Genomic DNA, 26187 nt, shown 5'->3' on the forward strand with positions numbered 1-26187 from the left:
CAAACCTTAACCATTTCTGTGACGTCATTGAATCAGAATCAGAATCAGACTTTAATCGCCAAGTACCTATGCACATACAAGGAATTTACTTCCGGCAGATATTGTCTCTCTGCTCATAACAATAATAATGATAAATATAAATGAAAATAAAGATTATACATACAGGTAGTGCAATCCAAGTAATAGTTAGCCGACAGTTAACCGGCAGTTAACTGTTCATCAAAGTGACCGCAGTAGGGAAAAAACTTCTCCAGTGCCTATTAGTCTTAGTCTGGAGGGATCTGAAGCGCCTACCAGACGGAAGCAGATCAAACAGTCCGTGCGCAGGATGGGAGGAGTCCTTTATGATGTTCCCCGCCCTCTTCTTCAACCTGGAAGAGTACAGGTCCACAATAGAGGGCAGGGAGGCTCCAATGATGCGCTCGGCAGTCCTCACTGTCTTACAGTACTGCATTGAATGTCTCAGTGTTTGTCACATGGAATTAACCTCTAGTACTATATGTTCCCTTGGCTTCTCTGGAGGTGTAGAAAGAATACTTAATCCTCACTCACTGCACAGTAACTTTGTCCCATACCTTTATCCATCAAGATAGCAAGTGGCTGCAGCCGAGCAATGCAGACCAGAAACATGGTGATGATGAAGACATAGTGCCACCTTTTTTATTTGGAGCCATTAGCTCAGACATCAACTCTGTGTATGTTTAAGTGATAGTTCAGAAGTGAGATCTACACAAAATGGCTGCACGTACGAGGGGTGAAAGTTTGAAGTTAATAACTCATCGGGGTAATTGATAAGTTCGTGGCCTAAGGTGGAAGGAGATGAGGTATTAACTTCAAATTTTCTGCATAATCACTTAAAGAGTTGAACTGCATGTGCATGTAACAAGAGCTGTATAACTCATCTCCTTCTACCTTAGGCCACAAACTTATCAATCACCCCTGCTGTGGACACTTTCTGGAGGTCCAAGATCTGTATGCTCCACGACCGCTGGACTAAGTGTGTAAATGTAGGAGGGGACTATGTTGAAAAATAAATGTGCTAGGTTTTCTAAAATTGACTCCTTCTACCTTAGGCCACGAACATATCAATCACTCCTCGTAGATTAATACTTGACCTACATCCTGGCAAAATTCTCGTGGCCATGTGGTAACGCATTGTACGTTTATGGCATACACATGTATATGTGCTGCTTATTCTCTTTGGTCTTCTAAGAGCTTTCATAACATCCAAATATGAGATGCTATTATTTCCAATTTTTGGTCCCCTAATCAAACTAATAGTACAAAAAACATGTTGATACCAATCTAGGTCTTTGTACAGGAAATGTTTCCACCATATTCATAATACACTGAATCTGCAAACATCAAGGTACCTCCTGTTCCTTGTAATAGTATTTCAAAAGGAAAATAGTTCTTGGGGAAAAAAATTGAAACAGTGCAAATATATAATTGGCACAAGAAATGACCCAAATCTACATTTGGCCTCTGCATTTTATGCTTTTTTTTATTGTGAAGATGAACCACCTGATTCAACCTGAGGATATCCTGGAAGTCCTCCTTTGACATCATAATGAGTCTCCAAAGGCCTAAAAAACAATTTACATTGGCATTTCACTTCTTTTACAGACCATCTCACCCTGCAAATTATGTGTAATTAATGTAACATATATGGCCAGTTACATTGAAAATCCAAGAAATCTGCGATGTATAAGTTACCAAAGATACAGGAAATAATGATAATTGATCCATTAGTTCTGCAACATTTCAGTTAAGCCATTTTCTTTCTAGTTTATATGATGCATGGCAATGACCGATATCTGTCATTATCAGGAATAAGGTCAGGTGAGTGAGCACTTAACAATTTTCAGAGGAAGAGATTAAATCACATGATGATTCCCAGTGTCAACTTTAGAACAAAACTGAATGCTTTGTTCTTGAAATGACTGATAAAGTTAAAACTGCTGTCCATATTGGTTAAAATTATGCCCACAGATTTGACGTTCTGTCTTTTTTTTTTAACCAGTTTTGTTGTGCTGATATTTACTATATCATTAAAATCTCCACGAGGCACCAGCACCTTAAATTATGGCAGATTTTTAACAACCTCTGTAAGTCCTATGTTGCATGTATCATGAGATTGCTATTTCACTTGCACATGTAATTTATTTACATATTTACTTAAAATATACTCTGCAATTTTCCTCTTTGCAGCAGTTTTCCAGTTACAATTTCATACTCTTTAATAGCCTTCTCAGACACACGGACTTCCTTAAAAACGTTTGAGTTTCTAGCCTTGTAATTATTTCAGGATCATTTGAATGTGTGACATTGGGGCTCAATTCACCATTCACTTGTGTTTCCCTGTCAGTAATTGGTACTTTATGCACTTCGAGAACAAATTTGTCAAGATACTGTCAGTACATTCTGGTATGTTTGTCACTGACATTATTTTTGCAACATGGATACTTCTGACCTTTCTTCCAGTTTAAAAATGATATTGCTCATGCTGCTGGCTTGTACAATCTTATTGATATCTACTACTGATTAATGTCTGAAGTGCTGAACATTGTTGTTGAATGGCAACGCTGATTTGGATTTTGCTTCAGTTGCTGCCCCTCCATTCTCTCCTCCAAGCTTGGCTGTAAATTCAATTCAGTTTGAAGTCTGTGATGAAGAGACCTTGCGGTGACCCTATGGTAAAATCTGGCATTGTTCATTACTTAAACAAGCAGCTAGTTAAACAGTGATTCATGTTGCACCTCAAATAACATAAGAAAACTTGTCTTTTGAAGGTTTCCTAAAGAATATGTCCAGCCGATACAACAGTATTTTTAGAGCTGAATGGCATGGGCATATTAATGAATAATTTATGGAATTATAGCTAATGAAACACAGACAATATGAATTAAGGTCCAATATCTGGCACTAAAATACAGCTATACCATGGGTTGTAAAAATTAATCTTATCTCAACTGACCCCTTCTGCCACTGCATATAATCCTGCATATTTAAACACAATTCATCTGTGATGAGCTTGAAGAAACACAGGAATATTGTTGATATGTTATGACAAAAATTATGTGGAATTCTGAAATAGTTGTGTCAGCCACTTTTCTAACATGCTTTTGTTCTGCACTCTTGGTTAACTGTATACATTGACATTAAATCTTCTGGGTCTTTGACACCACCTCGCCAGTATTACAAAGCTTTTCTTAATCATCTCCATACTTACATTCCTATTACAGTCTGAAAGTAACTTATTTCAGGGTTTAAATATGATTATTGTATGCTTCTTCTTCAGACCACCCTGATTAATGGACAGGATGTTATTTATTTACTTAGTGATACAGCAGGGAGTAGGGTCTTTCAGCCCTCTGAGCCACACCACCCCAGCAACTCCACAACCCCTCTTAATTCCAGCCTAATCACAGGACCAATTCACCTACCTGGTATGTATTTGGGCTATGGGAGGAAAGTAGTGCACCTGGCGAAAATCCACGCAGGCCACGGAGAGGACATACAGACACTCCTTACAGAATGGCAGCAGAATTTAACTCCAAACTCCAGAACACCCGAGCTGTAAAAGAGTCAAGCTAACCGCTATGTTACCCTGGCAGCCATGCAGATCATGATGCGTATCTACGCTAATCACACTTTTCTGCATGGGGCTTTACCTTTCCTTTCCAAATACTTGACTTTTTAAATTACATATTTGTAAGTGTTACCAGGATGTTATTGCTAATTGCTGGGGAGCTGAGTTCATAAGTAGGGAAATTATGCTTCATTTATAAAGGGCATTGGTGAAAGACATTGTATATGGTGTTGGTCTTTTTTAAGGAAATGTGTTAATGTGTTTGAAGCAATTCAGAGAATCTAACACAGAATGGACTTGGTGCTTTATGAGGAAAGGGTGGACAGGCTAGGTCTGAGCTTAGAAAAACAGGAGATAACTGAAACGAGACCTACACAAGATCATGACAGGATGAATATACAAGTATCCACAACTAGGGAGTCATTGTTTAAAATAAAGGGTCTCCAATTTAAGCCAATGATGAAGTGTCTTTTGTTTCTCTCAGAAAGTTAGGTCTTTAAAACTTTTCCTAAAATGGCAATGGAAGCAGAATCTTTAAATATTCGTTAGGAAGAAATAGATAGTTATAAGCAAGGGGTAAATGATTACTGTAGCTAAATGGGAATGTTGAGATTATAGTCAAATTAGCCATGCAGTGAATTAACCATTGGAACAAACTTGAGGCTAAATGGCCTCTTTGTGCTCCTAATGATTTTGTTCCTATGTACATGGCTTGTTTCAGATATATTTCTCAGAGTAGGCTTATCATCTGCTAGTTCTCAGGTAGGATCAAAATTTATTTCCTATGTTGGAATCTTTATGTGTATAAAACATTCACAATTACATGTTGTGTGGCCAACTAAGTATATCGGGATAACAAATTTGTGTATTTGTGGAGGCTGCCGTGGCTTGAATCATTGACTTCGAACCTGAATGTCTCAGAATATAATCCATAACTGAAATGAAAGATGTTTTCAATAGAAACTGATGAAACTATCTCACTTCAAAAATGATATTCACCAGATCTTTCTTGATCTCTGGTGCAGATCTCTTTGTCTATACTTAATTTTATGAAGAACTTAGTTCTTGCCTTGTATGTGTAATTACTAGCAATGTTAGTAATGGCCGTTGTTTGCCTAACTGAGGACACTTTACAACCACCACATAATCTGTCCATCTTTCCATCATGATTGGAATTGTCTGTTCATTTTGAATTGTTTATTTTCTGAAGCTACATTCGCTCCATCTTTTCTAGCTCTTTTGTCTCCTGTTTTGGAAATTATCACTGCCATGGGTTGTCATCAAGTTTGATGTATGCATGCCTCAGAGATGAGACCTTTTCATATTTGTGCCATGTTTCCAAGCATCAATTTCAGAGTTTCAACATAGAATCTAAGCACAACTCTGCAATTATTCTTTAGTTGTCTTAGCCTATTCTTCAGTTACTCTGTTTAGTCAACTAAAACCAATGGCAATTTTAATCATTGGCTAATGTAATGCAATCAAGTGTATTTGACCTGGCACCTTCAGTACCTCACTCAAATATTTTTGACCCTGTTAAGTATCTGTCAAAAATAAATGGCTGTATTTCCTGCAGCAGGTAACTCAACCCTTGACTCTGTACTTTATCTGTATTCATTTCTGGAGCCTGGTCACCCGTATGTTATTTTTATATTGATTTTTTTCTTTCGTTCTGTTATTTCCATGAATAGCATAAATGGTTATTCGAGTTTAGGCCTGTTCTTTTTCAATCAGCTTCAACATTAAGTGGGCTCTTCATCTCTCTGCACCTTGCTGCTGACAAATTCCAAATTTCCTCTTTGTGCAGATGATACATTTGTAGCAATGCTAAGATCACAAAAGGTAATTCACATCTTTTGAGCCTGCACCAGCTCTGGGTGGGTCTCATGCCCTGTTCTCTCTCCATTGTTGTACAAATTCTTTCCTTTCAGGTACTTACCCAGCTCCCTTCTGGACACTATAATTAAATCTGCTTCCACAGCGATCCCTGGCAAAGAATTCCAAACACTAACCACTTGCTGAGAAAGGAAGGTTTTCTTCATGTTGAAGTAAAACTCAAGTTTTTGCCAAATAACAAGTGCATGTATGCACAGATACAATGAAAACCTTACTTACAGCAGCATCACAGGCACATAGCATCACATAAGCAGCATTCAAAAGACAAACAAATTAAACATTAATTATATGCAACTTTTACAAGAAAACACAATTCAAAGGTTAAAAAGTCCATTTCAGTATGTAACCCTCAGGCTCAGCCAGCTCGTGTTCGTCCAGGAGAAAACAGCCTCTGGCCCCGCCAAACTGAGAAGTCACGTTTGTGTGGATGCCGTGTAATGTTCCGCCCAGTTACAAACCCACAACACAAAATATCAGACAGTACACCATATGAAATTAAATGATTGAACTTTATGAATCTTAATCTGAATATAGAAAATTTTAAAAAAGGGCCCAATTCAAGAAAAAGTCAGAAGTGCATGTTGGAGCTCAGTCCCCATTCTTCCACCAGTGATCTCGTCCAAGTGTCGCTGACCTTCGGACCCTCAGATCCCAGTCCACTCCGTCTGGTGGTCTACCAGCTCTCTCCACACGTGTCTTCCCTCTTCATCTCTCCACAACAAAGACCGCAAAAACCCTCCTTCCAGATTCACAAGACAGAGCAACAATCTCTGATTGGCTAACATGCATACCACAATCCTGTTATCTCCAGCCATAGCCCAAGCATTGCTGCTACAGAGAAACCGTTACCTCAGCAGTGAACATTACAGAGAAGCCATTACATTATTAGCCTTAGCTGTGAAGAAGCCATTACATTAGCAGCAAATCCGTACAGCGTGTTACAAGTATAAAGTTGGCATGGTGGTTAGGATTTTGCCAATTGTTTCAACAACTGAATGGTTGAAGGGAAGTAGTTGGTCCTGAATCTGATGGTGCAGGACTTCAGGCTTCTCTGCCTCATCTGCAAGAAGATGGAATGGCTCAGATGATGGGGATCTTTGATAATGGATGTTCTGTCTTGTAGTTATACTCTGCACTTGTATTTCTGAAGCTCAGGAATGTAAAACAAAATTCTCATTCTGTCCTGTGTCTTTGAGTAAACCATGTACAGTATACTCTTAGTACTCTCAGTTCTGGTACTCTCTTTAGAACAATGCTCTCTTGTTTATATTTCCTCCTATCATTCTTTCAAACAAAGTCTAACATTTCAGTTATGTCGGTATTAAACTTCATCTGTCACCGATCTGCCTATTTCACCAGCCAGCCTGTGTCACCTTGGTTTATTACTAATCATTAATCATTCAATATGCTCCATAAATTTGTGTCATCTGTGTATTAGGAAATTGCTTCTTATACAACAATGCCTGTATAATATATGAGAAAAACAATGTCTCTGGTACAAATGCTTGAGATACCGTACTACACTTCCCTCCAATTTGATAAAATAACTTTTTGCTATGTTTACCTGCTTCCTGTTACTTAGGCAACTCTTTATCCACCCTGCCACAGTCTCTATATTCCATGGTCTTTAGAGGTGACACCCCATTAAATGCCTATCGTAAACCTTTACATACAACATCAATTTTACTTCAAAGTCAAGTAAATCTGTAGATGCTGGAAATCCAAGCAACACACACAAAATGCAGAAGGAACTCAGCAGGCCAGTCTATGGAAAAAAGTATGCAGTTGACGTTTCAGACCAAGACCCTGGACCGAAATGTCAACTGTATACTCTTTTCAATAGATGCTGCCTGGCCTGCTGAGCTCCTCCAGCATTTTGTGTATGTTGCATCAATTTTAATTCTCTCTGTAATTCCTCCAAAGTGCCTATCATATTCAATATGATTTGCCTTTAACAAATCCATGCCGACTGTCTCTAATCAATCTATAGCAAGAATTTGGACCACCCACACTCATCTGCTACTGACTTATCTTCGGGCATGAATTTTTCATTGCTACATTATGACTGTAAGCTGCAGTCATGTTTATGCCTCATAATAAACAGAATATCTTGGTATTTCCATTAAAGTTACAATTTTGCAAACCAGGTCAAATGTAAAACTCTGCATGCTTAATAATTTGGACCAAATCCATTCGTCACTGAAATCACACACAAAGCTGTCATGCAACAGTTCTTCATTCCTTATATTGAACATGTAATTCTTTGCCATTTCAAATCAATATGTTTTCTTCTAATACCTTCTAATTTCTGGGCTGTGACTGTGAATCGAACGTGTTTAATTTTCTATGTGCAATGGGATTAGTAAGCATGTGAGGAATCTCAAAGCTAACTCCAAAACAAAATCACTCTCCAACAGCAATATTCAATGTATTTGCATATCTTTAAATGTAAAGAGTATTTTCATCTTTTTCAATACATGTTGTGAAAGGCTTGCATGCTCAATTGTAGATGCTTGGGCTGCCTATGTAATCAGTCTGTGCTGGAGTTGCCAATTTTTTCTGTTTCTCATCTAAACAGTGATGTGACTGCACGAAAGGCATCTTTCATGCATTTGCTCACTTCTGTGTGTTTAATTTTTCTGGTATCAGCATTTTTCTCTTCAGCTACAAGCTGCTAATGATTTGTTTCTTAGTTGCCATTTCTTGCACAGTTTCACTAATTTTGACACTCAACCTAGTGTTTTTCCTCACGCCAGTTTTGAGATCCTTTAATCGTGCTGTTAATCAGCAATGCAAAAGTTGCTGTTTTAGAACGTTTTTTACACCTGCCATTTTTCCTTGAGACAAATATATGTTATGCATTTAACTATCTTAGTCACCAGTTTTATTCAGAAATGGGCTGTGAGCTCGTCTTACATCCAGCACTACCAAATGCATGCTGTGTGTGAACATAAATAAGCATATGAATTTGGTGTATGAGTAGGCTTACTCATCCCTTGGATCTGGATTTAATAAACTTGATTGTAATCAGAAGTCCAAAGACATGTGACCCTTTGAGAAGGAAAAAATATTAACTTTCTCCCAGTTTTAAATCGGAAATGTATTAGTTTTAAACAGTGATGTACCTCACCAACCTCTCTCCCCTCTCCAGATCAACCCTATCAAGAAATATAAGGACCATATATGTTTCAATTAATTCACTTTTCACTCCAGCAGATGTAGACTTTGTCTGTCCAATGTTTCATCATAAGGCAAACTAGCTCTTCCCAGGTATCAGTCCAGTAAACCTTGTTCAAATTGCTTCCAATCTATTAGCTTCCTTCCCTGGATAAGCAGAGCAGTACTCCTGATGGAATTCCTAAATCCCTGAAACATAATCTCCCTCTGTTTATCTCAGGGAAACACCAGGGGCTTTAGATCATGGATGTATTCTTTATTGAAGACTAACAAAAATGAGCTCTTTACATGTTGGATTATATGATTACATCATTTGCACACTTGACTTACTTCAGAATATACCACAGAAGAAAAGGGATATTCCATTCACATTAAGTATATATTTCAAAATAGTGCTTCAACTGATCTTCTAGACGATTGTCCAGTGCATCCATCCATCCATTACTAAGTCTTTATTTGAAGAAGATATTTTAAGAATGTGGATTTTATGTATTTTTTGCTACTGCTTTCCTGGATTGCAGCCAGCTTTACAGTCAGAATGCATGGACCACCATGAATATTTTCAAACCTGATGCTGTTGTATAAAAAATTCATTCAGTTGTTCTTGTTCATTTTCTTTTAGGTATGGGCACTTAAACTTTAAACTTCATTAACAGTGAAGTAGTAGTACAGGAATTCTAACCATCTCAGTTAATGAATTGTGATCATTTCCATCATTTAAGTTAAATACCACAAGAGAAAACCTAATTTACGAGAAAATAAAATTGACCTACAGTGTGTAAGTGCTCTGGGCTGTTGGTTTCAGCCACTCCAGGTGTTCTTTGTATTTGCTACAAGAGATAAATCAATAAACTTGTATCATTATACTTAATGAAGTTGTATGCTAGCATAGCTAATTGTTTTAAAATGTAAATGAACAGCAGACATGGTTTTAATTCATTCTTTTAGGAATTGCATTTCACGCTAGGGTATTTTGGGCTTGGTTGAATGAAGAGCTTCCATACTGGAAAATTCAGATATTCAAGATTTTATGCTAATTTAGGAGAAGGGTTCTTAAAGTTTAAGAAAACATGTTTTGGTTCAAGCAGTGAACAAGCACAGAATTGTGTGTGGCTGGACCGTAAGGGTGGCGTGGGTTAGATAAATTCAACTATTTAAATTTAAAACTTCATGCTTAACGTAGTCAGAATTAGATGTAGAGAATGTAAAAATGATTTTGATTGATGAATAAAATGAGATTTGATGCTATTGGCAATATTTAGTCTCACACTGCCATCTGCTGACCAGAATTTCGCTTACAATTTCTTGGTCTTCTAATGGTTTTTCCTGTAACCAAGTGTGTTGAACATTGGAAACTGAATGTTATTAACATTGCATTAAGGATAAAACCATGGAAATAGCTTGCTACTGTACAAATTAATCAAGTGATGTTATAGTGTGTTCAAACCCAGGAGGGATCGTAATGATGAAGCATGCAAGAAGAGGCCTTTTTATCCTATTAGGACCAAATATACTCAAATATGTTTCTTGCATTCATATTACTCAAAATCTCCTCAGTTTGCATTGTTTATATTTTCACTAACCAATGGCCCTTTTCCCCTTTTGGACCTGGGCTCTTTTCATACTTTACAAGTTTTCAGGTCTTTTCAATGCCTTATTGAAGTGGAAATGTTGGAATTGAAATTAGTGTTGATGTTTTTATTATTATTATTATTATTATTATTATTATTATTATTATTATTATTATTATTATCACATGTATACAGTGAAAAGCTTGTCTTGTATACTATCCATACAGATTAAAATATTACATAGTGCATTGAGGTAGAACAAGATAAAAAACAATAAGGAGCAAGATAATAACGAAATAGATTGTGCGATCGAGTCCATTTTATCATAAGGTGGCACCATTCTTATAAATGTAGAACCAAGACCAAACCATTAAGCTTCTTGAAGATGTTGTGCTATTCAGTTTATTTAAAACTGATCTATACTTCAGTGTTATTAACCAATCTTTGTTTTGTTTCCAGTGTAGCATTTCCTTTCAAAACACAACAGGTGTTCGTATAGAAAATTTTAAATAGATGCCAACATCTGATGAGCTTTTTATACATCTATTTCTGATTTTACATTTACGAAGCCTAAGTGTGATTTTAAGATTTTCCCAATGATCTCTGCATTTACTCTGTCAAATTATCTTGATCTTTTTCAATACCATGATTAGCTCTTTCTTCAACAGCCACGTTATTAAAACCTACACTCAGCTTCGATGTCATTCTAGTGAATCTTTGTCATGGCTTTAATTTATCTTTCTGGAAGATTGCTAATTAAAATTAAATTGGATGTTCTAAAGAGGACCCAAGTATGATGCTGAAACAAAATCTCCACTTATCCTTTTGGATTATGTCCTTCATAATGAAAGATAATGTTGCGATAGATTTTATCCTCCATTCTGTTTTTCTTTCTTTTCTTTTTACAATATTTTTATTCAGAAGGAAAAAAAGCAAGATTTACAGAGTGCAACACATAGATACATCTCAACATAACTTGTGTACATTCATATATTGTAATAAAATTGATCAAAATGTTATAGCATATCACATAAAGGTATACCACTCTGTAATCAAAAATTTAAAGGTAAGTCATACATCATAAAAGAAGTTTTTTATATAAAAAAGTCAACCCCCTACCAACTGCCAAAGAAAAAAGCTGATGGATGACAATGGATAATTAGAAAAAATAAGACATATTCACTTAACAAGAGAAGATAAAAATATACATAAAAGTCTGTGCACTGTTAAACTTTATAAATTGGAAAAGTAATTTAAGAAAGGTCCCCAGATATCATTAAAAAAATTGTTTCGTATTTAAGACTGAGCAGCGGATCTTTTCTAAATTTAAATAAGACATAATATCACGTAGCCATTGAAGATGTGTAGGAGGAGTAGACTCCTTCCATTTAAGCAAGATTGCTCTTCTTGCTAAAAGAGAGGTAAAAACTAAAACCTGTAGGTTAGGAGTATTTAAAGTTATATCTTCATTTGCAATAATACCAAACAAGGCAGTAAGGGGATTTGGGTCAAATTGGACCCTAAAACGTTGTGAGAAGGTATGAAATACTTCCCACCAAAACTTTTCAATTTTAGGGCAAAACCAAAACATATGAATTAAAGAGGCATCAGCAGAGTTGCATTTATTACAAAGTGGAGAAACATTCGGGTAAAAACTGGACAGCTTCTGTTTAGAAATGTAAGCTCTATAAACCACTTTAAATTGTAGAAGAGAATGACGAGCACAGAAAGATGATTTATTAACCTATTTAAGAATTTTATTCCATCTATCATCAGAAATCTGACAATTTAGGTAATCCTCCCAAGCTTTTTTTATTTTATCTAAAAAGTCTTGTCTAGAATCAATCAACAAGTTATAGATACTGGTAATAGAACCATTAACAAAAGGTTTTAAACTTAAAAGATCGTCCAGTAAATTTTTATCAGGACCTATAGGAAAAGTAGTTAATTGGAAACGTAAAAAATCTCTAATTTGAAGGTATCTGTAAAAATGTGTTTTTGGGAGTGCAAATTTATTTGACAATTGGTCAAATGAAGCAAGAGATCCTGAGATAAACAGGTCCCAAAAACACTTAATACCTAGTTCATCCCAATCTTTAAAGACTTTATCAGTCATGGAAGGGATAAAAAAAAATTAAGGAGAATGGGAGATGATAATGAAAAATTCGCTAAACCAAAAAATTTCCTAAATTGAGCCCAAATCTTTAAAGTTTGCTTAACAATTATGTTATCTGTTATTTTATTTGCTGAAAAAGAAGAGTATGATCCAAGAAGAGAGACTATAGAGGAATTTTTTACAGAATTAATTTCTAAGGAGACCCATGATAGGCAATCTTTATGATAAATATAATAGGACCAAAAAGTAATATTCCTTATATTGGCAGCCCAATAGTAAAACCTAAAATTGGGTAGGGCTAGTCCACCCATCTCTTTATTTCTTTATAGGTAAACTTTACTTAAACAAGCTTGTTTATTATTCCAAATATAAGATGTTAAAATTGAATCTAAAGAATCAAAGTACGTCTTAGGAATAAAAATAGGTAAGGCCTGAAAAAGATATAAAAATTTAGGAAGAATCTTCATTTTAATCAAATTAATTCAGCCAATTAGGGATAAAGAAAGAGGGGACCATTTAGAAAGCGTCTTTTTCACATAATTCAATAAGGGGCTTAAGTTTTCTTTAAATAAATCCTTGAAGTTTTTAGTAATTGTTACACCTAGATATGTAAATTGACTTGTAACAACTTTGAACGGAAATTTGGCATTTGATGACATTAGGTCATTTAAAGGAAATAGCTCACTTTTATGTCGGTTCAGCTTATATCCTGAAAAAAAACTAAATTGGGAAATTAAGGAAAGAACCAAAGGTAAAGAAGTTTCAGTGTTAGAGATAAAAAGTAAAATATCATCAGCGTATAATGAAATTTTATGAGTCATACCTTCCCTTAGTATACCAGAAATGTCCTTAGATTCTCAAAGTGCTATTGCTAAGGGTTCTATAGCTAAAGCAAAAAGTAAAGGACTAAGAGGGCAACCTTGTCTAGTTCCCCGCTGTAATTTAAAGGGCTTAGAAATTTGGGAGTTAGTAATAACCTGAGCGGTAGGAGACAAGTAGATTAATTTAACCCAGTGAATAAAATTAGGCCCAAAATTAAACTTTTCTAAGGTCTTAAAAAGATAATTCCACTCAATCCTATCGAAGGCTTTTTCTGCATCTAAGGATAACATACACTCTGATATTTTTTTGGATGATGAATATATCACATTAAATAACCGATGTATATTAAAATGTGAGCAATGATTTTTAATAAATCCTGTCTGGTCATGTGATATAATAGATGGTAAAATATTTTAAAGTCTTCGAGCTAAGATTTTGGATAAAATTTTTGCATCAACATTTAATAAAGAAATCGGTCTGTATGAAGAACATTCAGCTGGATTTTTTTTTTTTAAAAATAAGAGAAATAAAAGCTTCATAAAAAGATTGAGGGAGTTTACCTGATTTAAAGGACTCTGATAAAACAGAGGATAAATAAGGTTTAAGTAACGTAGTGAAAGTTTTATAAAATTCCCCAAGAAAGCCATCAGGTCCTGGGGTCTTACCAGAATGTAAAGCACGTATAGCCTCAGCCACTTCTTCATTGGAAATAGGCTGATCTAACTGTGTTAGACTATCAGCAGACAATGTAGGAATGTTGATATTACTGAAAAAAGCATTCATATAGGTATCATCTGAAGAAGAGTCAGACTGATACAACTTAAGGTAAAAGTCTTTAAATACATTGTTAATTTCAAAATGGTCGGATGTCTTAGTTCCATTATCTTTAAAAATTTCTGTGATGTAATGATTAACTGTAAAAGATTTTAAGCGATTGGCTAATAAACTACCAGTTCTATCCCCATGAATGTAAAATTGAGTTTTATCTCTCAACAGCTGTCGTTCAATTGGGTAAGTCAGCAGAAGATTATACTTGGATTGGATTTCAATAAGCTTATTATATATACTTGGATCTGGAGATAGGGCATACTTTTGATCAAGATCTTTTAATATCGCTGCTAGGTCAGACCTTACTTTGTCAGCTTTTTTCTTTATATAGGTAGAGTAAGAGATAATTTCTCCATGAATATATGCTTTAAAAGTATCCCAGACTATATTACCAGCAGTATCTCCTTTAAAATTTTCTTTAAAGAAAAAAGTAATATGGTTTTCCAAAAACTTTAGAAAATTTTTATCAGATAACAATGATAAGTTAAAATGCCAACTACTATTTGGTACAGAGTAAACAGGTAATCTTAAAGCCAGAAGCACAGGTGCATGATCAGACAAAGCAATCTCCTTATAATCACAGGATTGTACCAGTGGAAGCAAGTTTCTATCTATAAAAAAATAATCAATCCGAGAGTACATATGATGAACCTGAGAGAAATATGAATATTCCTTTTCTTAGGGGTGTAAAAAATGCCACACGTCAAGAATACAACATTGAAATAAAAAAGATTTAAAAAGTAGGACTGATTTATTAGTGACAGGGGTTTTACTTGAAGAGTGGTCGAATATAGGGTCAAGCCAAAAATTAAAATCTCCACCCATCACTAAGGAATACCGATTCAAATCAGGCAGAAAAGGGAAAAGATGTTCAAAGAACAAGGAGTCATCTGTATTTGGAGCGTATACATTCGCAAATACGATTAGTTTATTCTCAAGACTACCCGAAGCAATAACAAAGCGCCCATTTGTATCAGAAATTACATTATGTTGAATAAAGGATACATTCTGATCAAACAGGATAGAGACGCCTCTCGATCTAGATTGAGAGGGTGAGTGAAAATGTATACCCTTCCATCCTTTGAAAGAACGTGAAATATCATCTTTACGAATATAGGTTTCTTGGAGAAAGATTATATGAGTTGTAAGTTTCCGGATATAAGAGAAAATCTTATTTCGTTTAACAGGGTTATTTAGACCTTTCACATTGAAACTGAGTATATTAATAAAATAATCCATCAAGTATCCTTTAGTAATGTATAAAAGGTAATCACAGACATGTAGATAGTGAATAAATAAAACAGTAAAAACATCCAATCAGCTTTATGGAAGAACCCATTTCCCCCCTCCCTCCCCCCAAAGAGAGAAATCAGCCAAGGGAGGCGGAAGACTATTTCTAACGTTCCCAACCCAAAACTCCAGTGGCTTCAGAAAATATATATGTATAGCTGTGCTGAATAAACGATTGTAAATATATATACAAAAACAAAATATCAAAGTAAATAAGTTTGCTATTTATGAAAAAAAACCATGGGAAAATATAAGTATTAGTCTCGGTAAAAAAAAGGAAAGACAGATAAGGAAAATCAATAAGTAAAACAACATGTGGGTGCAAAAAAAAGGAGTAAAGAAACAAATAGAAGATAATTAGAAAGGGAAGCGGTTTAGATAGCTTCCTACATGTCTAATTTTAAACATTCAAGGGAGAGAGAAAAAAAGACAAAATGGCAAAATAATGAAAAAACCAAAAACCAGCAATAAGAAGTATAGAATATTGTATACTATTGAAAAACAGTAAAAGACCGAAAGGTGTATAAATAATCAAAAGATAGGAAAAATCTGATTAAATTTAAGGTAAAGCAAAACACCCTATAGTTTCATTCCTCAGTAATTACTACATGTACACCCTACATAATTACTTCCAGTCAAATTACTAAAAGGAAGGTAAAAATCAACATAACACTGAGAGAATATAACGTATTGTTTAAAAAGAGCTGCGAAAAAGTAACATTAGAGGACCCATATAAAGGCAGAAAACAGCAAAAGAGAAAATGGATGCAGTCTGCCTGCATGTTTTGCATAGTTTGAAAGATAACAAGGTGCCAGTTACTTAATCAAACAAATGATTAAGACTTCATAAAACCAAGAAACCTTGTTATCAACAAAGTGCCAATTACTTGATTGAACACCTGAAATTAAAACATTTAGCATAAAGCAACTCAAGGTTGAATTTAAGCATGGAGACTATGTAAATATTTCTTAGCTTCTTCAGGCTTCGTAAACCAAGAAACCTTATTATCAGAAGTAGTAACCTTGAGTTTACACCGATCTCTGAGAGCAAGGCAACAGCCAAGCTTAAAAAGATCAGACATGACCTCTTTAAAAGCCTGTCTAGCTCTTAGAACTTCCGGTGGATAATCTTGAACGATCCAAAACTGTTGATCACAAAATTGTAATAAACGTTTCTTCCTTGAGTCACAAAGGGTCTGTTCTTTAATCTGATAGTCATAAAAGCGAATGATAATAGAGCGAGGTTTGGCAGGATCCCAATTAGGCGGGGTAACTTGGTGAATGCATTCAAATTTTGGTAGTTCCAATAATATATCAGGGAATAAATCTTTCAGCATTTGAGCACAAAAATCGATAGGTTGATTACCCTCCAGTTTTTCAGGAAGCCCAAGAATTCTGATATTGCACTTTCGGTTCCTGATCTCCAAATCTGTAAGTTTCTTCAATAACGCGTTGTATTTTTTAAGTTGTTCCTTAGAAATTTTCTTGAAACCTTCGATATTCTTCTGCAACACGGCAGAGATTCTTCGTGTAGCTTAATACGAATTTCGTGGTCATTCACAGTTTGCTGTATACTTCCAAGTTTCTGATTAAGCGTTTTCAGTTCAGATTTAACCAGGTCGAAGGAATTCTGTAACAAGTCAAACTTGGATTCCAAGTCATCCAGTTTATCCAATTTTTCGAGTTTCTCTGACATTTGTTGAAACATTTCAGCCAAAGTCTCTAAAGTAGTCTCTTTTTTTGAGTGTTTTCTACTCATGGTGCTCTCACCGAGATAGGTTTAAACAGCAAAGTAAGCGAATAATTTCGGAGCACGTAGCTACTGCAACCTACTCCATTACACCCACCGGAAGTCCCATTCTTTTTTATACTTGCTACTCCACAGGTCTTAGTTTTTCATAAGTTCCACAAAAATGTTTTTGGTCTGAAATTTTAAGAGTCTCTCCCCACAGATGCTTGTCAACCATTTTCTGATTCTACTTCCACAGTAAAAACTTGTATAATTTTTGATACCATAAGAAAACCTTATGGTATATCCCTTTAAACACACCTGGGCCCTTTTTGTCACACATCTTTTAACCTCACAAGGTGATAGTTCTGAATCTTCCAAACCTCAAGGCCCAGGTTCCAACATTCCCAGCTAAGTATACCAGGGTCCCATTTCCAATGCTCCCTTTAAAGTTACCTGGTTGCTATTCCCAGTGCTCTTTTCTAAATTCACTTAGGTCATTGTTTTCATGACTCTATACTCGCTGAGTTCACTAAAAATAAAACTGTTATGCTGTTCTGTCACATATAAGAAAAAGTGAAGTAAAAGTGTGTGGTGATGTTCCAAGAAGGAATATCCAAATAATCCAGAAAATCAGTAAAACTGGCATCATTAACTTCCATGACTGCTGAGTTATTAGTTTTACTATATGTGGGAAATTTAGGAAATGTTTGTCTGGCTTTTCTATTTGCAAAAGTAATGATTTAGTTGTGATTTTTTTTAGAAACCATGGGTGCTTATTGTCAGGTATTTTCAGTTTAACAAAATAGTTTGAAAAATAAGTCATTTAATAATCATGTTTCAGAACTGTTTCAAAATCCATGCACCAATAGGAAAGTGAAACTTCACTATCCTCTGTCTCTTAATTCCCCCCTCCCAATCCCAACTATAAATGTGTTTGGAAATTAGATTTAGAGGAAGAGCAAAATAGCTCATAAATGTGTAATTGTAGCAGGCAGGTGGTGGAGTAGAGGGTGATCCCATTTGCATTGCTCAGAAACCACTGCATCATTTTGCCTGTAGGAAAACCAGGAAGTAATTTTACCCAGAATTGTGGCTTAATGTATTTCCAAACCCTGAAAAGATATTTATCTTCAGGCAGAACGAAATAGTTTGGAACTTTGTAATTCCCCACATGCAGTTACTAATCGAGGTTTTGAGAGAATCACATCATTGCTTATTAGCCAGAACAAAGTTGGATGCCAAACATCATAATGTTTTCACACCTTGTTTGTACAGAGGGGCTTCCAAAAGCCAAGAAGGTGGTTGACTGCATAGAATTTGCACCACAAGATAATGTGTGATGAACTGACAAGGGAAGAGAAAACAAATCCTATTAACTAATCCGGTGTAGCTCTACATTGATGGCTAATTTGTATTAACAAATTTGAAAATCAATACACAGATGCCTGTTTATGTGGTGTTGCTATACATCTGAAATTTACAATTAAATTATTAGAAAGCAGATGTTTGAATACTTATTTATATCTATGCATATTAATGAGTTTTATAAAAGCTTGGAGTATTCCTTTTACATTAAATCTTCTTTGAAAAAAATGAGAATATGTATGCATGTATGTATGAAAAAATGAGAATCACTGTATGAAAGGTGCTAATTGCCAGTTGCTATGTCAACATTTAATCATTGCTTAATTTTAGTGTTTTAATTCAAAGCAATCATGTGGCTGTTACAATGGACAATCTAGGCCACGTAGTTTATAATATGAAGTTCATTTCCAATTAACTCACATCTCCCAAAGTGACTTAATAATTCATAGTGAAATTCTGTTTTTGACCCTTGGAACTTGCTGCCATTTCTGCATTACTTTATATTATAAAAGTATGGTATTTTCACTAAATCCAGAAAGCATTACACCCCATTCTCACCTTGATATACCAGACAGTGATCTTCAAATGTTTTATGTGCCTACACAGAGCATGCACCACACACATTATGATACTGCGGGTGTTTTAGCATTGTTTCTTCTCCCCTATCAAGCAATAAATTATATTGATTGCTGTTATATATGGCAAGTGATGAAAAACATTTAGTTGTAGGATTTGAGAAGTTCATCATTTCAAGGTTAATGCAGTCCATTCTGAAATTGCATTTCAGACGTCTCATTGCTTTTCTCGCTCTTGTAATGGAGATAGTTTTTTGGCTATGAGCCAAATGCTTGGTGATAATCCAGATGGGTCATGTGTTTCTTATTGCCTTTCAGTGTGCAGTAGCCCACCTGTGAATATGACCGTGCAACCTGTGAACAGGTCTGCTTTACTCGTCACGTGGAACAGACCAGAAACCATCTACCACCCTCCAATTATAAATTATCTAATCTCCTATAGCTGGACTAAGGATGAGGGAGAAAAAGAACAAACATTCACCAAAAAGAATGATCACAACCTGGTAAGTTCTACGTTTGTGCAAGAGTCTGGATCAGTTTGTTTTCAGTAAAAGAAACACAGTGATTCACAGTAAAATAAATGTAGTGATCCTTGCTGAACTCTGTACAGTCTGTAGTGTTTCCTTCTGGTAAGATGGTGGTGTGCTCAGATGCAGCAGCCTCCCTGGGCTAACCAAAGTTGTTTTTGTCTTTTTTAAATATCTTGTTTACGATTGCAAGTCACTGCTGGACATTAAGAGCTTCAAGCCTTGCAGGTCTATCCTGTCAGCAAAGAGCTGGATTTGGTGCAGACTGTGTTGCTGCCTGCTACAGAAAAGTGTTGGAGTCAGTACCTGAAGGTGGCCTGCAGGAAGTGATTGCTTTGGACATTTTTCTTGTGATCGTAAAACGCTGTTGGAAATTGATAATGTAGAATACTGCAAGTCCAGTTCAATGGTTTATTGGTGAGACCAGTGGGCAGGGGAGATATGTGGCCACAGTCATAGCGCAAACTAGGCCTCATGCTGCGGGCTTGCTTGTTGCAGGTGCCCACGAGCAGAGATGCTGGAGGCAGTGTGACATGGCGTCCACCCTGGATTGGGGGCTGGCCCTCCTGTCAGTGTTGCTCTCCAGTATTCACTCGGTGGAAGACAAGCTAGATTGCATGCGTATACGTGTGTGCAGACTGATGAGGGCTTTCTCATGTTGACACCAGCCATGCACCATCAATTTACAAGACTTACAGAATTTGTGTGACTGTATGTTTACTGCTGTCTTCTATGTGTTATATACGCCTTGTGTTGTGCATGAATGTTGTTACTGTGTTTTGCACTTTAGCCCCAGAGGAACGCTGTTTCATTTGGCTGCATTCGTAGAGATTGTCATTAAACTTGAAATTGAACTTGAACATATAAGGCATTAAGATGCATTTAGCACTTTGCTCAGATTTCATATTTAATCTCTGCCAGAATGAGAATGGGGCACCATGGTAGCGTAAGAGTTAGCACAACACCCCAAGCTATAATAATGTCGGAGTTTGGAGTTCAATCCTGGATTCCTCTCTAAGGAATGTCTATATATCCTCCCCGAGGAATGCATTAGTTTCTCCCTAGTGCTCTGTTTTCTCCCATAGTGCAAAGATGTACAAGTTAGTAGTGTTACGTAACCTCGTAACCAGGTAACTTACCAGCAAAGATAGCGGGATCAGCTGAGTCGGATGCTACTATTTTCAAACGTTTTATTCAAAAAGGGGCACAAACGTATGGTTAATACAAAACATTCAGATCATATACATCGTCAAAACTCAATCTAAAACACCGGTGTAATAATAATCAATCAGAAATAAGCTCTATAGTTGTCTAGGGGATAATACTGAGTCCAATTGAAATATAAAGAGTCACTCAGAAGTCTGCAGGCTTTTCCCTTTTGGGAACCGCTGGGGTTTCACGTTGTGGAGAGAGAGAGATGGTTGAGAAAGGATAAACACTTGCCCGTTGTTAGTTAAAAGCGGTCTTCCGATGGTTCCAGCCACAGATTCAAAAATCGGAATCTAACGCACGTGGCTTCCTTCAAAATGGCTTCCCGCTCCCACGGGAGTCGGTATCGTGCTTCCTTGGTGTCTCCTTGGTGCGTCTGAGGGTTGTCCCCCCCTCAGACCCTCCTTTATACTTCTTCACGGGATCACAGGTGTCAATCAGGTTGCAGGTGATGCGATCTCTCTCTCAACCAGCCCACTTTGCCCGAGGGCTTTTCACGTGGTCTTCATGAGACAATAGTCAATATCGCCTTTATTCTGCTTCTCGGGAGAACGTGGTCTTCCGCACGTCTCCCTCTCTCTCTCCCATTTCCTGTGTCTATTCAGCACGTCTCTCCCCCTCTTGGGTCAGTTGACCCCCCCTTGACTAGGGCTCTTGCGATTCTCACAAAGGAGGGGGCCGAGGTCATAACAGTAGGATAGCTGGTCAATGTAAATTGTCCCATGATTAGATTATGGTTAAATCAGGGTTGTCGGGAGTTGCTGGGGCAATGTGGCTTGTAAGGCTGTAGGGCCTATTCCGTGCTGTATCTCTAAATAAAAAGAGTAAATAAATTACTCCCACATGGTGTGCTCCACAGATCATGGTGAAGTATGAAGGACTCTATGAATATCATGTTTAAATATGACTAACTTATCAGGTGATGTAGCATTGGAAATCAAAGGGAAGTGATTGAAATGGGATTACTACTGTGCTAGCCTGCACAACATTGTACTCCATTAGTCTTGTGCCAATTCCACATCTTTGAAGCATCAGTGGCTTTAGATGTATGCATGTATATTCTTCCAAGAATAAGGGGCATTTGTATCAACAGTCTGAAATATCATTTCCAGCAAACATAAACTTAACTTTAAAAATTTAGATCATGTTATTTTTAAAGTAACACATATATGAAATTCTGAAAAGATGATAAATTTTAAAAACATCTGACAACTCAGAAAAGTATAAATCTGGCCTAGTAAGCCATAAACCTGAATCATTGCTAAATGATGAAGTTAAAGTCCTTAAAATAGCAGTGAATTTTTGAGGAATGTACACCTGGGATATCTAACAAGTATGCATTTAATGGCCATGTTGGTTTTTCAGTTGCATCAGATAATGTGCAAGATGAAAGTTACAAATTGGAGGAAGGCGGCCATGTAACGAGATCTGAGGAAGTGGAGACAACTCACTCAGCATAATTTTCTCTGATTGCTTTATGTCATCCTTGTTTTAATCAGAAAATGTTGGTGTCTTATCATCCCTGCGATCCTTACTTGGCAATTTCAATTCTACCCACAAGAACCTGCATGACCCAAAAAATATATATATTCGTTGTCACCACCCAGCATGGGCAAGAAGGCCACCCTTCTTGCAGATGGCATTTATATATTGTAATAATTAAGTTATCACAGTATTGCTAAGGCTATTTCTAATCTCTACATTTTAATGTGTAAATTCAATAGCAGTTTCAATCGAGAAACACATGCAAATACAAGTGATGTCAGTCTGTCATTTTCAGAAACAACATTTTGCTGATAAAATCATCAGTGACCTCTGCTGAATGTCATGTGGTTTTTTGTATTTGGAAGGTAGGCATGAACTATAATCCACTGCAGATATTTTAGGCATGGCAATTGGAAGTGTAAGATGTATATTCAGATTAATTAATGCAGATGTATATTCAGATTAATTAAACTTTTTTAAAGTTTAAATGGATGTTCTTCACTCAGCACGCAGGGTGCATGTCCAGGAATGAGAGAACTAATGAAATTGCTACTAAATGGCACCATTATGCTATTATATACAGAGAGATGTTACTGGCAGCATTACAATACCAGGAACTTGGCAGAAATTCCTGCCATCCATGCTGCTGTGCTGTGAACGTGGCATGAACCCCTGCCCTCCCTGTTACAAGGCTGTGCTGTAAACTGGGTAGAAGTCTAGCAATCCATGGTTCAGGGTGGAGGGGCTGCCTGTGAGGATTGGTGTTGCACTAGCTGGGGTGAGCAGTGAGACAGGTCAGGACCGCATTCTGGCCTGCATTGTGAGCAGGGCCAAAGCTAGGAACCGGCAGCAGCTGTTTCATGAGTGCAGTTCATACAGCTTTACCCACCTCCTCCTTACTGGATGTTCCAGAAGCTGCCAGCTCCTCCTCTCTTCAACTGATGCCACACCTCTCCCCAGTCCAGAGATTTCTCAATGGTAACAAATTCAAAGGCCAATGGCAAATGTTGTTAATGTAGAAAAATCACTGGTCTGGAGAGAGTTGTGCAGGCAAACATAGGTGGAGTCAGCAACTTCCCTGATATACAGTAAAAGGAAATAAGAGTGCCCATATGATCATGGAGCAGCCACTACCAGGCCCGAGTAATGTCCCCACTCTCAGTGCTAGCCAAGGAGCCACGTTCCAGTGGGGAACGACTGCACTGAAAACCTGGCCCACCCATCTGGCTTCACAAGCAGATGATGAACTGTGAGAGCTTCACCAGAGGGTAGGGATTCACAACAGTGAACAACAGTTGAAAGGGCAGGAGTTTGAGTCAGATTACTGGCTTGACAATGTACAACACAGTCAAGGCATCAGCAAGTCAGGCATCATCTATAGAGGGAAATTAAACAGTAACAACAGGAGTCAAAGATTCCCAGGCAGTTCTATGGAGACTGAAGTCTGCAGATTAGGAGATTAAGCGACAGAGAGATCCTTTTTTCTTTAAATATTTTGGTTGAACTTTAATTTGTTATTTTTTTAATTTTTATTTAGTTAACTTTATTTTAAAACATTTTTTACTTGGATAATTTACAATAAACATTATGTCTCTAAATGTGAGAAAGGTAAACCATAAGTTTATACTCCCAGTGAGGAAAGGGACTTCGTCATCTGTCATGCTAATCAGCTCCTATTATTGTGCGGATAATTTTACTAGAGTCCAGAAAATTTTGGACCAGCAAGATTGGTTCTTAATATCAAGAGCACAGAAGACCATGCACAACTATTCCAGCGAGAAGGAACTGGCCCAACAAGATCTAGCCCAAACTAGCCTGCCTCTGCAACTGGATCTGTGACTTCCTGAGCAACAGACTGCAATCAGTAAGGATAGGCAGGCAACAGGACCTCTGCTACAATTATTTTTAACACCAGATTGTGTCCACAGCCCCCTACTCTACTCCCTGGTACACTCATGACTGCATGGCCAGACCCTGCCCTAACTCCATCTAAAAGTTTGCAGATGGTGCCAACATGGTGGGCCGTATCTCAAAAAATGAAGAGTCTGAGTACAAGTAGGAAATAGAGAGCTTAGTGACATGGTGTCATATCAGCAAACTTTCCCTCAATGTCAGCAGAACAAAAGAGTTGGTCATTGATTTCAGGAAGGGGATGGAGTACATACTCAATTGGTTACATCCTTTCAGCAACATCTCTAATCTGATTACGCTGAGCAGTGGCACTACACAGGGCTTCATGCTCATCCCACGGCTGTTCACACTGCTAACACATAACTGTGTTGCAGGATTCAATTCAAATTTCTCATCAAGTTTGCGGATGACAAAACAGTGGTTGGCCTCATCAACGATGGCGAGTTGGAGTACAGAGAAGAAGTAGAGTGGCTGGTAGACAGATGTGAAAACAGCAACCCAAGTCTTGACGTGGAGAAGACCGAGGAAATGATTGTAGACTTTAGGAAGGTGCAGATAAATCATCCCCTCTACACGTAGGTGCACTAAGTTCCTGGAAGTTCACATCATGGATGACCACAATCTCACCTCCTGGAGTAAGAAGACACAACAGTGCTTCCTGAGGAGATTGAGGCAAGTGAGGCCCCCCACCCCCAACTTAACTGAATTTTACAGGAGCACCACTGAAAGCGTCCAGACAAGCTGCATCTCTGTCTGGTATGGGAGCAGCAGAACATCAGACCAGAAGGGCTTTCAGAACGGCCGAGAGCATCAAAGGGCCATCAGGGATGTTTATCAAGAGTGCTGCTTATGCAGGGACCTTGCTATTATCAAAAATCCTACCTATCCATCCAGCATCCTGTTTGACCTTCTCCCATTAGGCAGCAGACTCCAGTTCATTAAGAAAAGAATGATCAGGATGGAAAACAATCTCTTCACTCAGGCTATTAGGCTCCAAAACTCCCAGTTGCATTGCATTCAATGTGTCACCGGTTAATTTGTTCAGTACCCTGCAATATTTAATTTATGCACTTTACTTTGCTTATTTACACATAATTCATTTGTTAATTTTATTCTTACTTTCCTAAGTTATTGTGGGCTAAATGTGTCTTATATGTACTATGGTGCTTTACACCCTGGTCCATAGAAACATTGTTTCATTTACCTTATATATGTATATACTACATGTATATAGTTAAATGACAATAAACTTGACTTTAATTCATCCTTCTCCTCATCTCCTACTGCTGTTTATTTCCGGAATTTTAAATCTCATTTGTTGATGAGATGCACTGTGCTGCTGTCTAACTTAGGTCCCAGATGATCTGTTACCCTTACTACCCTGTCATTAGCTTTCATTCTCACCAATTTTGTGGAGAAATCTGAAGAAAACAGCATTACTGCTGCAATGTATTGGCTCAGTAATTATAATAGTCTCTTTATCCTTCCTGGACAGCATTGTGCGCTCAAAATTTCTTGCTAGGCTCATTGCCAGATGTGGTTTTCTGTATTTGCTTTTGGTAGCTGGACTTCCCTGATATTGTATGTTGGTGATTACATTCCAAAATGCAAAAAAAAAAAGTCCCATTTTGTCAGTTTGATAATTTTACTCATGCTTTAGGACAAGCAAATAGGAGGTAATTGGAAACATATCAGTGGATTGGTCTCACCTGAAGATTTCTGGGTTTATTTTACTGATAAACAAAGAATCTTTTAAAAACGCTATTTGCCTGAATATCCATATTAGTATACAACCAGTTAGATAGTTGGTCAGTGTTTGAATGTGATAATCATGAAGTTAAGATCCAAACTTTTACTTTTGCTGAACAGTTATTTATTAAAGGGTTACTCACTGCTGCACAAATATCATGAATTAATTCGGGATCAAATGTCATCAACAAGGGGAAGTAGACCCTATTTCAGCCAATGTAGAACTATTTTTGCTGGGAATAATGAAATAATTAGAAAATTAACATATAGTTCCAACTTATGATTAACGGATGCTGTTATCTTCTCCAATTTCATACTGGGAAAAATGGTTTAACTACATAA

The 26187-nt window shown here is 37.0% G+C and overlaps 1 protein-coding gene across 3 annotated transcripts in view; it reads left to right on the forward strand.

Moving 5' to 3' along the window:
* The window catches only part of LOC140741842 (receptor-type tyrosine-protein phosphatase gamma-like), a 648055-nt gene that overhangs the window by 462212 nt on the left and 159656 nt on the right, over positions 1-26187 (forward strand). For all 3 annotated transcript variants that reach the window (XM_073072297.1, XM_073072296.1, XM_073072295.1), the window contains exon 9: positions 19283-19467. In XM_073072297.1, coding sequence (XP_072928398.1) covers positions 19283-19467 — 185 coding nt within the window. The remainder of the gene's footprint in view (positions 1-19282; positions 19468-26187) is intronic.

Source organism: Hemitrygon akajei, chromosome 19, assembly GCF_048418815.1.
Source record: "Hemitrygon akajei chromosome 19, sHemAka1.3, whole genome shotgun sequence".
Classification (NCBI taxonomy): domain Eukaryota; kingdom Metazoa; phylum Chordata; class Chondrichthyes; order Myliobatiformes; family Dasyatidae; genus Hemitrygon; species Hemitrygon akajei.